General features: G+C 45.5%; 1 protein-coding gene across 4 annotated transcripts in view; it reads right to left on the minus strand.

Annotated features, from left to right (window-relative positions):
- EMB2458 (FtsH extracellular protease family) overlaps nucleotides 1-15,540 on the minus strand; it is a 137,214-nt gene that overhangs the window by 46,898 nt on the left and 74,776 nt on the right. For all 4 annotated transcript variants that reach the window (XR_015269627.1, XR_015269626.1, XM_086823020.1 and 1 more), the window contains exons 9-10: nucleotides 13,125-13,246; nucleotides 12,751-12,952 (exon numbers count right to left, since the gene is read on the minus strand). Coding sequence is in view for 2 of the 4 variants with exons in the window: in XM_086823020.1 (XP_086679146.1) it covers nucleotides 12,751-12,952; nucleotides 13,125-13,246 (324 nt within the window). In the remaining 2 variants the exon portion in view is untranslated. The remainder of the gene's footprint in view (nucleotides 1-12,750; nucleotides 12,953-13,124; nucleotides 13,247-15,540) is intronic.

A 15,540-nucleotide genomic window follows, 5' to 3' on the forward strand; every position in this document is an offset into this window, starting at 1 on the left:
ATGTGACCTATCTCCTGGAGAAACCCAAAAACATGTTTCCTCGAGAAACCTACGACCTGTTTCCACATGAAACCCTTAGGCCTGTTTCCCTTTGAAACTTCTGTCCTATTTCCATACAGAACCATTCACGGCACCATTCAACAACAGTGCCAACAACAGCATACATCTAGTTACCTGTTCCCTCATGAAACATCTAGCAACATAGAGATGCCCATAACTGTAGGTCCCTCTGTTCCTTTCTAGCAGGAAGAAAAACAATCTGCTCCATGAGCACGCAGCCATGCAAGCTTGCATCACTCCCATGCCAAGAAACATAACCAAGTGACCTGTACATGCAGCCAGAAACCCAAGTACATAGCTGAATTTGCAGCCAAACAAACACAGCCCATAAACAGTCTCAAAACAGTCCCCAACGGGCCTGTATACTCAGCCACACAGCAACCAACCAATCCTGCATCGGCCAAAGAAAGAGAGAGAGAAGTAGGCCTGTGTCTCTGCCCTGTAGTGCAGCACAGCAGCCGACTTTAATCCCCTAAAAGCATGTGTAAACAAGTACTAGGTTGCGCCTCCGCACTCTGCAGCACAGCCCGACTGTAAACTTCCCGACCAGCCTTCCAAAGGCATGTGGAGAAAAGCGCTTACCGTCTTGTCCAGCAGCCGCCTACAGTTTCCCCTTGTGCGTGGAGAAAACATGCACTGTTCTGTCCAGCGCTGCCTGCAGACCTGTCCGCTTTTCAGCAGAGAGAGAGAGAGAGAGAGAGAGAGAGAGAGAGCATACACACTCCTCTGCTGCAGCCCTGTGCACCTGCAGTCCAGCCCACCTCCTGTCCTGCAGCCCAACAGTCGCCAGACAGAGAGTGAGCACATGTTGCTGCCAATCCAGCCCACCCCTGTCCTCTGTCCAGCCCACGTGCAGTCCATCCACGTGGAGTTCAGGCCATCAGTCGACAGAGAAAGACTTAGAAGCTCCCTCCTTCAGAATCCAGCAGTCGCCTCCCAAAAAGCACATGCGACTGAAGCTGCAGCTCGACTCCCTCTAAAAAAAAACATGAAGGCCACGATTACCCCCTAAAAGGGGTTCTTTTATTTTTAAAGGCTTTTAAACCTTTGTCCCCATGGGTTATGAGAAAAGACTTTAATCACTTGGCCCCCTTCACACTTGGGGTTGTCCACACATGGGTTTACTTTTTTTTTTTTGACTCCAATCTGATGCCATTCACACTGTCCACCATGTCCCCGTGCACACCTCCATACTGTCTAGAGAAAAACACAGGGTCGTGACAAAAATCTATGATGATTTACTAGTTAAGTATTCACCTTAGGTAAATAAAAATTGTTAGTTGTTGATTAGTTTTCTTCTCACTGATATTTTGCAGTTTAACCCAAGTAAGTTTTTCCATTTTCCATACTCTTAATCATCACAGCAAATTAAAACGTCACATATACTTGTGATATTTGTGTCCTTTTCATGATGTATTTTGTAGCAAAGCTATCCGACGCTTGCAAGTAGGTTGCTATACTCTGTCCCTCAAGCTGCTAAGCTATTCATTAAGACTATTTTTCCTCACCATGGCTTTCCCAAAGTCACTCTCTCTGACCGAGATGGCCGCTTTTGCAATTATTTTTGGGTTGCTTTATTCAAGAACTTAGGTTCTAAAATGGACTTTACATCCGCTTTCCACCCAAAAAGCAATGGCAAGACTAAAGCTACCAACAACACTATTATGGATCTTCTTAGATCCTATACTATTGACTGACCCTCTAATTGGGATCAACATTTGCCTTTACTTGAATTTGCTTATAACAATACCCCCCATACTGCTACTGATTGAGCTCCCTTTGAAATTGTCTATGGCAAGAAACTTCACATTCATGTCTCTGCAATAATTAGTGATGTTCCAGCTGCTGACACTTTAGCTTATAACCATGCCACTATTTTAGCTGAAGTCACTGAATCTATTAAACGAGCACAATTGAAATACACCGCTCAAGCTAATAAGAAACGACAACCAATGAAATTCAAAGAAAATGATCTAGTTTGGCTTCGCATAGAGAAAAGACGCTTAAAGAATATAGCCAAGCATCCTAAGATCAAGTTGGCTCCTAGATTGTATGGACCGTTCACAATTATCCAACAAATCAATGAAAATGCATTCTGCTTGGGCATTCCCACTCACTGGAAGATACATAACTCATTCCGAATTAGTTTATTGGGACCCTTTAAAGGCCCCACTGCTATTAACCCTCTTACTGATGATCCACCTCTCCTCAAGAATGACTCTGAAGTTCTAGTACCTAAAAGTATTATAGACCATGACCAAACAACCACCCATACTGGCACTATGTATCATCGTTACTCGGTGAAGTATAAGAATCATTCTATTGAGGAATCACAGTGGATTCTTGAAACATCGCCTACCCCGCACTACCGACACTTGATTCTGGCATACCACTCACATTCACATTGATTTTTTTATGAACACAAATTCGCCGATTGAGGCAGTGTCATAGTTTCTCCACATGTTTTAGTGCCGATTCGCTGACTGAGGCAGCATGTTCATTTAGTGTCAATTCGCCAATTGAGGCAGCACGTTGATTTAGTGCTGATTCGTCGACTGAGGTAGCACGTTGATTTAGTGCCGATTCACCTACTGAGGCAGCACATTAACATGAGGTTGGCCACCCTTGCTTTTGTTTATTTCACATAACTCAAAACAGTTGCTTTTTAACCCCATGGTATGCTATGGAAATGAGAATTGTGGAATTAATTGTGGAATTATTTGATATTTTATGTGATATTTATGGTACGCTCATTTGCCACATGGTAGTGACTCACTACGCGCGAGAGCGTGGACCAATGGTCGCATCTTGTTGAGCGGATAAGCGAGATTTAATGTGTTGTGTTTTTGGTGAGCAGATCAGTGCACGGAGTAGTGGATTTTGGCCGGTGCGCGGCCGTCGTATTTTGATATGCGACGATGGTCGCCTGCCCATAGTTTCATTTAATTAAATTGCTACAATTTTAATGTAAATAGACAAGCTTGGGGACCAAGTTATGTTTTGATATTAATGGCCCAAAGTGGAATGAATCAAGCTATATTTGTGAGCACTTGCTTTTTGCTAATACATAAATACATGCATGAGGAAGCGTGCTCACTCATGCATGGGAGAAGATTGAACCCACTATTTTTGTCGTACATAGTTGCTATATTTATCTCCTTCTTGTTTATTTACAAAGCTTGAAGCTATGGTTATGGAGGTATTTTGTCAGCATAAAAAGTGCAGAAACCTTAAAAATGCAGATGTGGCAACCTAGCTCTGATACCATGTTGGAATCAAGGAATCCCAAGAGGAGCTATGGAGGGTGAAATATCATTATCACGGTGGAGTATGTAGAAGAGATAAAGCAAGAAGAGAGAAGAAGGTTTAAGCCATGGCAATGGTTGTGCAAGGTGAAGAGATAGAGAGGAAGTAAGAGAGAGAGAGAGAGAGATGAGATACTAAAGCCAAGAGAGAGAAAGTTTGCACAACTCAAATGATATTCAATGTAATAATGCATCCACCCAAATACATGCTTTTATAGGAAACTAAGGCCTTATCTTTTGACTCTTAATAAGAGGGTGTTCACACCTACTATGTTCACACCACTAAGGACACTTCACCAGACTCAAGACTAACTCTGAAATACCCAACAATAGTGGTCTAGTTGGGAGAGAGGTGCATTGAGAGTTATTGCTTGGAAAACTTTTAAAAGTCTCCCTAAGGATCGGAGACTTGCGCCTACCCAGCACCTTAGAGGGAGTTTTAGACGGGTCAATCAAATTGATGCAGCTATACCTCATGAGTGGATTACTAGCACATTTCACGATCGACATCATCCTAGGTGGCTAGGAGTTTTCTCCAGGTTAGGAGTGCCATTACAATTGTTAGCCTTGCTGGATCAAGATGAGGAGGGAGATCTGGTTTTTTTTTCTATCCACTCACGATGGAGATTGTTGAAATGTGACACACAGGAGTTTATTTCTGGCAATGCTCTTCATCCAATGAGAGTAGTTAGTCACTCAAGAAAGCACTGGATGTTGACCCTCTACCTTATGACCCCTAGGCCTTGGTGCTTATGGTTGTATGGTGGATGTCCTATCAAATATCTTCATGGGGATCCTAGTGAGTCGGAGTGGATTGATACAGCCAATCCTATGAAGAGTCAACATTTTTTCAACTACATTATCCGTAATGCCAGGCTATTCCGACTTGGTTAGATTCAAAGGACTCCTACACTCCAGCCGCATTGGAAGAGCTATGACATCACCCCATTGATGCAAGAGAGATTTAGTGCTAATTTTGGAGTACACCCTGCCTGCCTGAGATGTCATGCAAAGATGTTGCCAAACGTTGCATGCTATAGGATATTCCTCATACACAGAATAGATCACCTCTATACAGGATTTTTATAACTTGGGAGCTCATTGCCAATATCACAACTTGGCAGATTTGGAGAGCCAAATGCACAGAGGCTATTAAGTGTACTCAGATATACGACACTCAAAGCATTGGTACTTTATGAGCGGGATTATTCACTATTATGGCTGCATGGGCTCGTATACAGGGACCATCTAGATCTACACATACAAAGCGCACTGTTTTCATGAGGAAGTGTGATCAAAGGATCAACGACCCCCATAGGACTCTCTTCGCACTTTCGGGTCCCATATTGTTTGAGATCACCCTACATTTTGGGATGAGGTCTTGTTTTGTTCCGGCTTTAGCTGTGATTTTGTATGGTCTATAGAAGTCTCCTTTTCCTGAAGCAGCAGCTTGCCCCCCTCCGTCAGAGCATTCAAAAGATGCTTCTATACTAGAGCACAACTAGGCTCTCTCTGGCCGACAAAGTAGTGGTAGCGAACCAAGTCATCCTTGCAATCATTTGATACATCACCACCAGCTAGGCCTTGTTGAGGGTGTGTATTGTACACATACAGCTGTTGATCCGCAACTTTCTCTAGGCAGGCAACAATGGCATGCCGGCACAAGCCAAGGTGGCTTGGACAGTCATCATTAAGTCTCAACTCAGAGGTGGATTGGGCATTATTGATCCTTCTATGCAAAGCAAATCCCTTCTCGGTAAGCTGAGCATCAGAAGCCTCCTCCCCAGTGGTGAGGTCTTGAAGGACTTTCTCATGGCCCATCCATACTCCAGCTCTTGGTGGTCCCTAGCCCTAGAGCCTGAGATGGATCTTTACAAAGATGAGGAACCCGCGGCCAGAGTCTAGCTTTGGAGGACCGCTTTGCAGCCAGCCTTTTCCTTGCCTCGGACCACATTTGTTCTGACCAAAACCTCGATGAGGAGAGACTCATCAAAACCTCGATGAGGCCAGACTCTATCAACCTCTGGCTTGGAACCCCCTGATTACCCTTCCCACTAGCCACATGCTAGGCTCTTGCCCACACGTCTCTTCGGGGGCTTTGAGCGAGGGACCGGCACTCTCTTGGAGAGTGGCTCACCTACAAACGGCTCACACAGGAGGCCCAACAGCAGCAGAGCCTCCTCACTAAGATCCCAGGCAGAGACATGCTTACCTTCAACATCAAATCTTCTGTTCTGCAAAGTGGCTCACCAATCCTCATCCCACCTCCCCCTGAGTGGATACAGGTTTTTACCAGACATGATATACCAATGCCGTCCATGGTGCAAATGAAGGCACCCTCATGAGTTTTTCTATTGGACCACAGGGTAGATTGAGCCGCTCCACCCCATCAACCAAGGACCTGAGTAGCTGCACTTTAGAGAGAGAGAGATCGGTTTTCAGCATGAAGCCACAAAATATAAAGACACCGCATTGAGCCAGAACGGCTGGCCCCCCATAGGAACTTCTTTATTCAAATAGAAGCTTTTACAACAAACCAAGGTGCAAGTGTAGACTTGCACTGGATTTTCCACAAAGCGTCAGCAGAACTCTTGCCCAGAACTCTATCTAAAGCCAAGATACAAACCAAAAGCTGTCAAAAACTGTCTCAAAACAGTCCACGAATCAGTCCAAACATCGCCCATTACATGGGCAGGATTATGAGAGAGAAGAACTCCCACTGAAACCGCACATGTGGCTGCTGTACAACCAGCTTTAAGACCAGCAGAAGATGGCCAGTGAAGAAGAATTACCAACACCTTGACTGCTGTGCTCTCAAGCGCATAGAAGAAAAGAGATTCAGCTGCTATCAGCCTGAATCTGTCTGGCCAGCACTATTGAGAGAGAGAGAGAGAGAGAGAGAGAGAGAGAGAGAGTAACAAATCAGCTGCAGCCATGTGTACGGCCAGCACAAGGTAGCCAAGAGAAGAAGACTACTGTACGGCCAGCGCTGAGAGGAAAGAGAGAGTAAGTAGCTGCAGCCGGCCAGTAGAAGTATGCGCATGTTGATAAAAACAGCTCCCTGCCTGCTTTTATAAAGTCGACCAGCTTTACTTTTGGCTTTTCCTTTCTACCAAGAGTAGCTGAGTTGGCCCAAAGTATCAACATTATGCTTTTCCCAGCTTGTTGCCCAAGTTTGTGCTAGGCGCCTCCTCCTGTCCAGGGATCCATACCCAAAATAAAAATAAGTCCAGCCCTTTATTAATGATTTGTGAACACGTGGACTTATAAGCATTATAAGTTACTTTAATGAATAAAATCCCATGTTACTCATGCTCTGTAGCCATCTTTCAGGCCAAACTTTGCCGGTAAATGCTTCAGCTTTCTTATATGGAAAATCCCCGTTCTCATCTTGGCTTTGTTCAGTGTGTAAAACATTTGTCCAGACTGGTGAAGGGACCAAATGGTGACATCCCCTCCACCTTATAAAGCAGTTGTCCGCAAGTGTATAAGCATGATACCACTGAAATACTCTTGAAGTGTACCAGATCCACTGCCAACCTGTAGTTTTTTCATAATCCAAGCATTAAAGCCTATAGTCCAAATCCACTGTAACCAAAGTCAGATATGGACACAAGAGCCAACCGTATCGAGAAACAAATTTTATCCATATCCCAAGTCAACAACTCTTATAACAACTTGACACACGTACAAGAGCCAACTATGTCCCAAATATTCATAAATTCATAAGTAACTTTAAGTACCTGCAAAAAGAAAATAATCAGAATACATAGCCACAAAACATCTTGCCATGCCATTGGACTACATAAGAGCACCACTCCTAGGATCCATGTGCATGCCCAAGCCAAACATGCTTCACATGTCCATGTGGTTCACTAGGGCAACGACCCTTCCATCAAACCAAAAATGCTCGCCAAAGTTTCCTCTTTCCTCAAGACTTTACTCACTAGGGTCACCAACCCTTCCACGAGTCCAGATACTCACTCACTAGAGTCACCAACACTTACATGCGTTCATAGGGTCACCAACCCTTAGTCACTCACTAGGGTCGCCAACCCTTCCATGAGTTCATGAAATACCCACTGGACAGAGTCACCAACTCTTCCATGATTCCAAGAGTTCAGATAGAGTCACAACCTCTTCTCACTAAACAGAGTCACCAACTCTTCCATGAGTTCAGATTCTCACTCAGCAGAGTCACCAACTCTTTCATGAGTGCAGTATAACATAAGATACGAATAAATCACAAGCATAGAGATCCTGGTTCTCCATAAACATGTCTGTGATAGATAGTTTTACAAGCATTTCGGCCGATAATAAAAATCAATAGAAAAATCCCTAATCTATAAGATATCCATAAATTCCGAAAATCCACTGCATCCCCTCCATCCCAGTAAAGGGAGCCATAGAGCTGCATGTAAAGCCCAAGAATCACCGAGGAAATGATAACCATATAGATGCGCCAAAACATCCCATCGTATATGCATAAATCCTCAAGCAAAGATATGCCAAAAATATAATTCACAGTCCTTGAACATATCCGTATGAAAAAACATATAAACTAGGCTTTTCAACCACCAACAGTGTTTACCTGAAATAGTTCAAGGCAAACAACACACAATTCTCCTTGTACGGGCATACAAGGGTTAAGTGTCCAAAAACACTTACAATAAATTGCAAAAAGCACGAACTTTGCAAAACTCAAAGTATACTTAGCTTTTCTTTGCCAGGTTCGTCATGAAGCAAAAACAAATATCTCCTCAGCATACACATAATATATCTTGAGATATAGCTCCATATAGCTTGTTGTAATCTTGATTTATAATCCAGAATGATCCATATGGAAAGAGTGCTGAACACGGGCACATAAAGCCAACTCCATACTTCGAGGATAAATTCTCTGAATCTATAAATCCTTAGTCCAAGCTGTCTACTGCTCATGCTCTTGAGACATGACTGCTTCCATAAGCGAGTAAGTTGGCCATGCTCAATAGCAAAACAGTTGGTCAGGGTGGTCCCCACTTTTGATCTTGTCTCTTTCTCGTTCATGAAAGAAAGCCTCCTTCCGAGAACGCCTATGCTCTGATACTAGTGTAACCGAAATCGGGGACCCAAGAGCAATAGACCGGCTCTTCAAATACCAGACAATGCTTTGAAACAGAGCAAAAGAACCATACACAATATAAAAACATCGCACTGAGACAGAACAGCCGAAAACTTCTTTATTTAGATAGAAGCTTTTACAACAAACCAAGCTGCGGGTGCAGACTTGTGAACCGGATTTTCCACAAAGCGTCAGCAGAACACTGTCTAAAGCCAAGATACAAACAGCACCAAAAGCTGTCAAAATTTGTCTCAAAACACTCCACGAATCAGTCCAAACACCGCCCATTACATGGCCAGGACTATGAAAGAGAAGAACTCTGGCTGAAACCACACTTGTGGATGCTGTATGGCCAGCTTTGAGACCAGCAGAAGACAGCCAGTGTAGAAGAATTACCAACAGCTGACTTCTGTCATCTCAAGTGCATAGAAGAAAGGAGATCTAGCTGCTGTCCGCCTGAATCTGTATGGCCAGCACTGGAGAGAGAGAGAGAGAGAGAGAATAACAAATCAGCTGCAGCCCTGTGTACAGCCAGCGCAAAATAGCCAAGAGAAGAAGACTGTTGTACGACCAGCACTCAGAGGAGAGAATCAGCAGCTGCAGCCGGCCAATAGCAGTATGCGCATGCTGATAAAAACAGCACCTGCTTGCTTTTATATAAAGTCAACCAGCTCTACTTTTGGTTTGTGCTTTTTCCTTTCTGCCAAGAGTAGCTACGTTGGCCCAGAATATCAATTTTATGCTTTTCCCGGCTTGTTGCCCAAGTTTGTGCTAGGCACATCCTCCTATCCACGGATCCATTCCCAAAATAATAATAAGTCCAACTCTTTATTAATGATGTTTTAACAATCTGATTTATAAGCATTATAAGTCACTTTGATGAATAAAATCCCATGTTACTCGTGCTCTGTACCCATCTTTCACGCCAAACTTTGCCATTCAATGCTTCAGCTTTCTTATGTGGAAAAACCCCATTCTCACCTTAGCTTTGTTCAGTGTGTAAAACACTGGTCAAGACTGGTGAAGGGACCAAAAACCCCATTCTCACCTTAGCTCTGTTCAGTGAGTAAAACACTGGTCAAGACTGGTGAAGGGACCAAATGGTGACACCGACCACTGATGAGCTTGCACTAGGATCAAAGTGAGTGGCAATGGCACGATCCCTTCGCCTCAAAGGATGCCCCCAACAACTCCTTTTGCAAGTATACAGTTCATGTAGGCCAGACGATTCAAATGCCACAAGTTGATAGCATGCTAGCGTCAGCAGTACATTGGCAAACCCAAGACATCCCCACATGTTTCCTCCAGGATTTTTGGAAACGGCTGTGGGACAGCTTACAGCCATGGTAGATTACTCTTTTCTTTCGGCAAAGGGCATATAGCTGGGCTGGGAATTGGTGGTCGGACGGTGATCTGTTCTAGGTGTGGATAGTGTCGTTGCCTTTGGGATTGTCCCAAGGGCCAGCAAGTATGGTAGAGGATCCTCCGCATCTCACCATGGACGAGGCATCTGCCCGCACCATTACCTCCAGGGCAGTTGCTTGGGCCCATAAGTCAAGACCAGCCCTTGCATATGAGGTGACAAGACAGGGCCTTGCCCTTCTCCTCTATCACAGCACGATCACGACAGCCCCATTTTCAGTAACCCCTGAGGAGAGGAGTACCGCAGGCACCTATCAGAGGTGGGAGATCTTTAGCCGCATTGCAGCATGGCACATCTAGCGAGTTCATTGCACGGAGACCATAGTCACAAGGGACGGGGAACGGTAATGGGGGATGGGGACGGGAACGGGACGGGGGATGGGCGTATGTAGGGAACGGGGACAAGGGTAGGAACGGCACTTAAAAATTATTTTGTCGGCGCCACCCACTCGCCTATACGGGCAAAGCTTGCATGCCCATGGCCGTGCACCACCTCCATGAGGGGATGGGGTGTGTTTGACCTCATCCCACCATGTCCTTGTTGTCCTTCGGTTTCTACGGGAAGTTGGAACTTGAAGTGCTGCCGCCACGTGAGGAGGATGCCATGGATGATGGATGCCCATTGCCTTCTTGTCACTTGATAGCTTGAGAGAGAGAGAGAGAGAGAGAGAAATGAAATGAAATGAAATGTTATATTAACGTCTTCAAAAGGCCATAATGACCTATGAGACCAAAAGTTACATCATGGTGGATCTGATACAAAGACCAAGAGAGAGAGAGAGAGTGAGTGAGGCTTGAGCCTTGTAAGTTGAGGGAGAACTTGAGTGTGAGGGTGGGTGTGTGTGTGTGTGTGTGTGTCTGTGTGTGTCTGTGTGTGAAGCTTAAGAGTGTGTGTGTGTGTGTGAGAGAGCGAGAGAGAGTGTGTGAGTCTTGAGAGGCTAGAGCTTGCTTGTGTGCGAGCTTGAAACTTGAGACCTTGGCCCTTGAGGCTTGCCGCTTGAGGGAGAGAGAGAGAGAGTGTGTGTGTGTGTGTGTGTGTGTGAACTTTCAAGCTTAAGCTTGAAGAGTGAGAGGGAGTGTGTGTGTGTGTGTGTGTGTGTCTTCGTATAGGGAGGGAGGCAAGAGAGAGGCCAAGGCCCAAAGCCTCAAAGGCTCAAGGCCTATGGGCCAAGGCTAAAGGCCCATGAAAAGCCCCCCCCCCAAACGGCCAGAAAAAAAGGGTCAAAAATGTGACCGTTGCCAAAAGATCAACGTGGGGCATTCCCATGTAGCCGTCCCCTCCTGGATCCCTGGAACGCCATCCCTTGTGAGGGACACCCAGCTGGGGACGTCCGTCCGTCCCCGTCCCAAAGTGTTCCTGGGACGGCATCCCCCCGTTCCAAGGGTCCGTCCCCTGTGACTATGACGAAGACCATAGAGGGCACTACCACACCACCCGCAAGGTTGGCTGAGCAATGGACAGCCACCATTCACACCCTCGGTCGCAAGTGGGAGAAATTGCAAGGCAGCTCCGAGCGTATGCGGAAACGCCAAGAGGCTATTCATGATGCAGCAATCCTTTCCTCGGGGCTAGAGACAGTGAGGTCACTTGGCATTACAGGCCACCTATTTGGCTGTCCCCCCTCCCCTTTCCCCTCTTTCTTCTATTGTACGGGAAGCCTTCCTCCCAGAGCGTCCAGCAAGCGAGGAAGAGCCTCTTTGTCCCCATCTGTTTTTCTTGTCTCCTGTGATTGAGACTGAGTCATTTACTTAGCCCTTTGGGCTGCATTTCGGTAGATAATGGATGGAAAAAAAAAAGTTGAAAAATAATATCATCAGGAATAGACAAATCACAGCCATAAAGTGCACATGTTAAGTTCTTTCCAAGTTTTGAGGCTCTGGGATTCTAAATATCCCCAGCTTGTTTTTTTATCTTTGTTGTCTACAATACTTCAATACAAACAACATTCCTAATCTGAAAATTCCAGACCAGATATTTTGTGCCGTGCAAATCTGTCTCCATACCTTTCAACTGATATTATGACAACTGCTGATGCCAGCTGTACTACAGTCACGTAACCCATACACATTGTACCACGTCCTTCCCTTACGCTATTTACCACGTGTACAACCTATTTTGATGATGAACTGCTGATGCAGCTGTACTGCAGGCTGCAACCCATGCACACTGTACCACAGCCTTCCCTTATGCTGATTACCACATGCACAGCCTACTTTGATACTGATTGCCGCATGGCAAGCCTCGTCTGCTATTGATAAACAATGTGTGTCCCTCCAATGGGTGTGTAGCCTAGCGGTGTGGGTTTGCCGGGAAGGGGGTGTTCCTGATCCCTGTAGGCTCCCCAGCAGCATCTATGCTAGTTGCGGCCATACTTGTACCACCTTCGGGTGGGAGAGTACCCCGCCTTTTGGTGTGCACTCAAGTTACTACCACAGAGGATCTACTCATGGGGAAAAAATGTATGGCCCTCCATAAATTGTGCAAGAAGTTAAATGCAGTAATGCCTTCAAGATGCAGCCATGCAGCTACCCTATCTAGGACCACTACCATGTCCAACATTATTGACAGGACTCTTATTTACAATACAGCGTGCAGAATTGAATCAAAACTTGGATGCAAAAGGACTTTTCAGCATTATAATCTATCCAAGTTCCTTTCAGTTGTAATTCAAAGCCTGAAGCTTGCTTCAAACACCACAAATTTTCTAACTCTTACTTTTGGACTAGCTGAAATTTCTCAGTATGATAGCAGTAACAGACCATTTTTCAGTTTTTTCATGTGCATAACTTCTAGGTAACAGTCAAACGCCAAGTGAACTTTACAGGCAAAACATATATGGAAGAGCCTTGATGGATTACCTCTTTCCAGTCCACTAGCTCTATCAAATCACAGTCCATGGTTTCCTCTGCTGCTTTCCTTAATATTAATTCTCGCTCTCCTTTATTTGGCATTGGCAACATTATGGTACGATCCATTCTTCCTGGCCTCCGCAAAGCTTCATCAATATTTCCTGGTCGGCTACTTGTAGCTAGAAGCACCACCCCTTCCTGTGTTTCAAACCTTAAGAGACAATGTGCCCCACAGTAAGAAACATATTTTTTTTCCCAGACAGACCTTAGGCCGAAGATCCTCCCATAGTTGTCATTTTTCACCGCCCATAGCCACCAACAATAAGAAAGAGATTGACAAACAAAGTCCGTTCAAAACATCAAAGAGTAAAACAACAGCATACCCATCAAGCTCAACAAGTAGTTGATTAATAAGAGACTCATGATCTTGCTTTCTTGTGTCTCCGGAATCACCACGAACACCAGCAAAGTAGTCGAAATCATCCATAAAGATAATTAGAGGTGCCTGTTTGACCAGACCAAAACAAAACAAAAGTAAGCGCACACAAACAACTCAAAGGAAGGGCAAAGTACAGTCTCCAAGCTAGGACACAAGTAAACATTAAAAGAGGGCTCAAAGGAAGGGCAAAGTACAGTCTCCAAGCTAGGACACAAGTAAAAATGTAAATCAAGTAAACAATACAAAGCTTGCACATTCAAAAGCTCTCTTTTTTTTTCGTAAAGGTAAGAACGTAATTTTATGCAAAGGTAATGTACACAAGCCTCATGGGCTATAACACAAACAAACTCAGAAAAAGGGGGAAGGGGGGACAGAAATAGTAGACAGTAGACAGTCCTCTCTCTCTCTCTCTCTCTCTCTCTCTCTCTCTACATCACCATGAGGGACTGTCCCACAGAATAGCTAATACGAAAATGAATGTCGTGATACCCGAGCCCGTCTACATGGGGAGATGGCACTAGGATCCACCACTCACTACCAAGCGCGACTGATCTTTCGACATCTCACACGGAGAAAGAAGAGAGCCTACCTAGCCAGGCTTGAGCAGGAGCTATACCAGCTATTTCTTGGAAGGGACTGTAAGGAGGCCCGGAGGATCTTCCAGGAATATCGCCTTCCAACTCCGATTACTTCACCCAGCACCTGGCACACCTATGCCACCTCTCCATGTCCCCGAGCAGCCACCTCTCCCCCATCCACCCGAACCTCGTCCCCCACACTCTTCCTTCTTTCACCTCAGCATGGTGAGAGATGCTATTGACAGGATGCAAACTAGGAGAGCACAGGATCATGATGGACTCCTCACCGAGCATTTCTCCCATGCTCGGGACACGCTAGCCCCTTTACTGGTTCACATGTTTAACAGGGCTTTATGTGAGGGCTTTATGTGAGGGCTTCCCCGTCAGCTGCTCATCGAATACTATTGTACCTATCTTGAAAGTAGGTGACCCCATGGACCCCAACAACTATAGGACTATCATGATTGGTCACACCTTGGCCAAGATTTATCGTTCGATTTTGGAGCATGAGCTTAGTAGATGGTCCGAGGAGCAAAGACTTAGAGCATCGGGGCAAGCAGGCTTCAGGAGAGGGCACTCCACACTAGATCATATCTTTACACTACGGGGGATCATTGAGGAGGGGAGAGCTCACGGGCAATGGATATTCTGCTGCTTTGTGGATTTCCGCAAAGCTTTTGATACTATCCCACGGGCCAAACTGATGAGGAGACTGCTAGATATGAGAGTGCCAGCAGAGATGCTATGGGGGATCATTACACTCTATGAGTCAGTCACACAGGCAGAGTACGGGCTCCAGGAGGTGACTCAGAGATCATACACAGCACTATCGGGGTGAAGCAGGGCTGTCCCTTGTCTCCTACTCTATTTGGTCTATACATTGACGAGATCTCGGATTACATAGACAGACAGGGAGGACCAGGAGCACATTTGGCAGGAGTCCTAATACCGATCCTCTTCTTTGCAGATGATATTGTTCTTATTTCTGATTCACCAAAGGTGCTGCAAAGGCATTTGGATGCATTACAGGCCTTTTGCGAGGACCGGGACCTTACTGTGAACCTTGGAAAGACCAAGGTCATGATCTTTAACACCTCCTCGCAGTGGATAAATAGATCTGCAACACAGTTTACATACAATGGAGAGCCTGTGGAGTATGTTACCTCATATGTATAGCTTGGGATCACTTTTGCTGGACCTCAATTCTCGATGCGAAGGCGGCCGACACTAGATTGATGTGGGAATATGCAGCCCTTGGCTTGCTAGAGAGGCAATGCTCACAGATACACTTTCAGGAGCCGAGGACGAAGCTTTGGTTATTTGATACTCCAGTTACACCTGCACTACTGTATGGAGTCCTCGAGACAGTTGACACTTGAGGGAGATACATAGTGCTGGTATGCACAGGTAGGCACTTGGTTTGGCATGCATGGTATGCAAATGGAGGCACTCCCCCCCTTCCAGTATAGCATAGAGGCCCCGTCATTTGCTCTCAACCGCATAGAGCAGAACACGGTTATCAGGAAAGACAATGTTAGACTAGATACTTAGAGGACATGGAGTTCACCTAGTCGTCCACTGGGGACGAAGATGGCCTTCTACAGAGATCACCTCCTATGCCTGACAGAGGATGGGTTCATCATCCGTCCACGCTACATGGACATACACCTATCCTTACGGGTGAGATGTGCGATCGGCCAGATCCGCACCTCGTCACACCAGCTGAGAGTGGAGACTGCCAGATATGGGCCTAGGGCGGCCGCACCAAAGGACAAGATATGC

Source organism: Cibotium barometz, chromosome 29 (genome assembly GCF_041138505.1).
Source record: "Cibotium barometz isolate CiBa-2024 chromosome 29, ASM4113850v1, whole genome shotgun sequence".
Taxonomy (NCBI): Eukaryota; Viridiplantae; Streptophyta; class Polypodiopsida; order Cyatheales; family Cibotiaceae; genus Cibotium; species Cibotium barometz.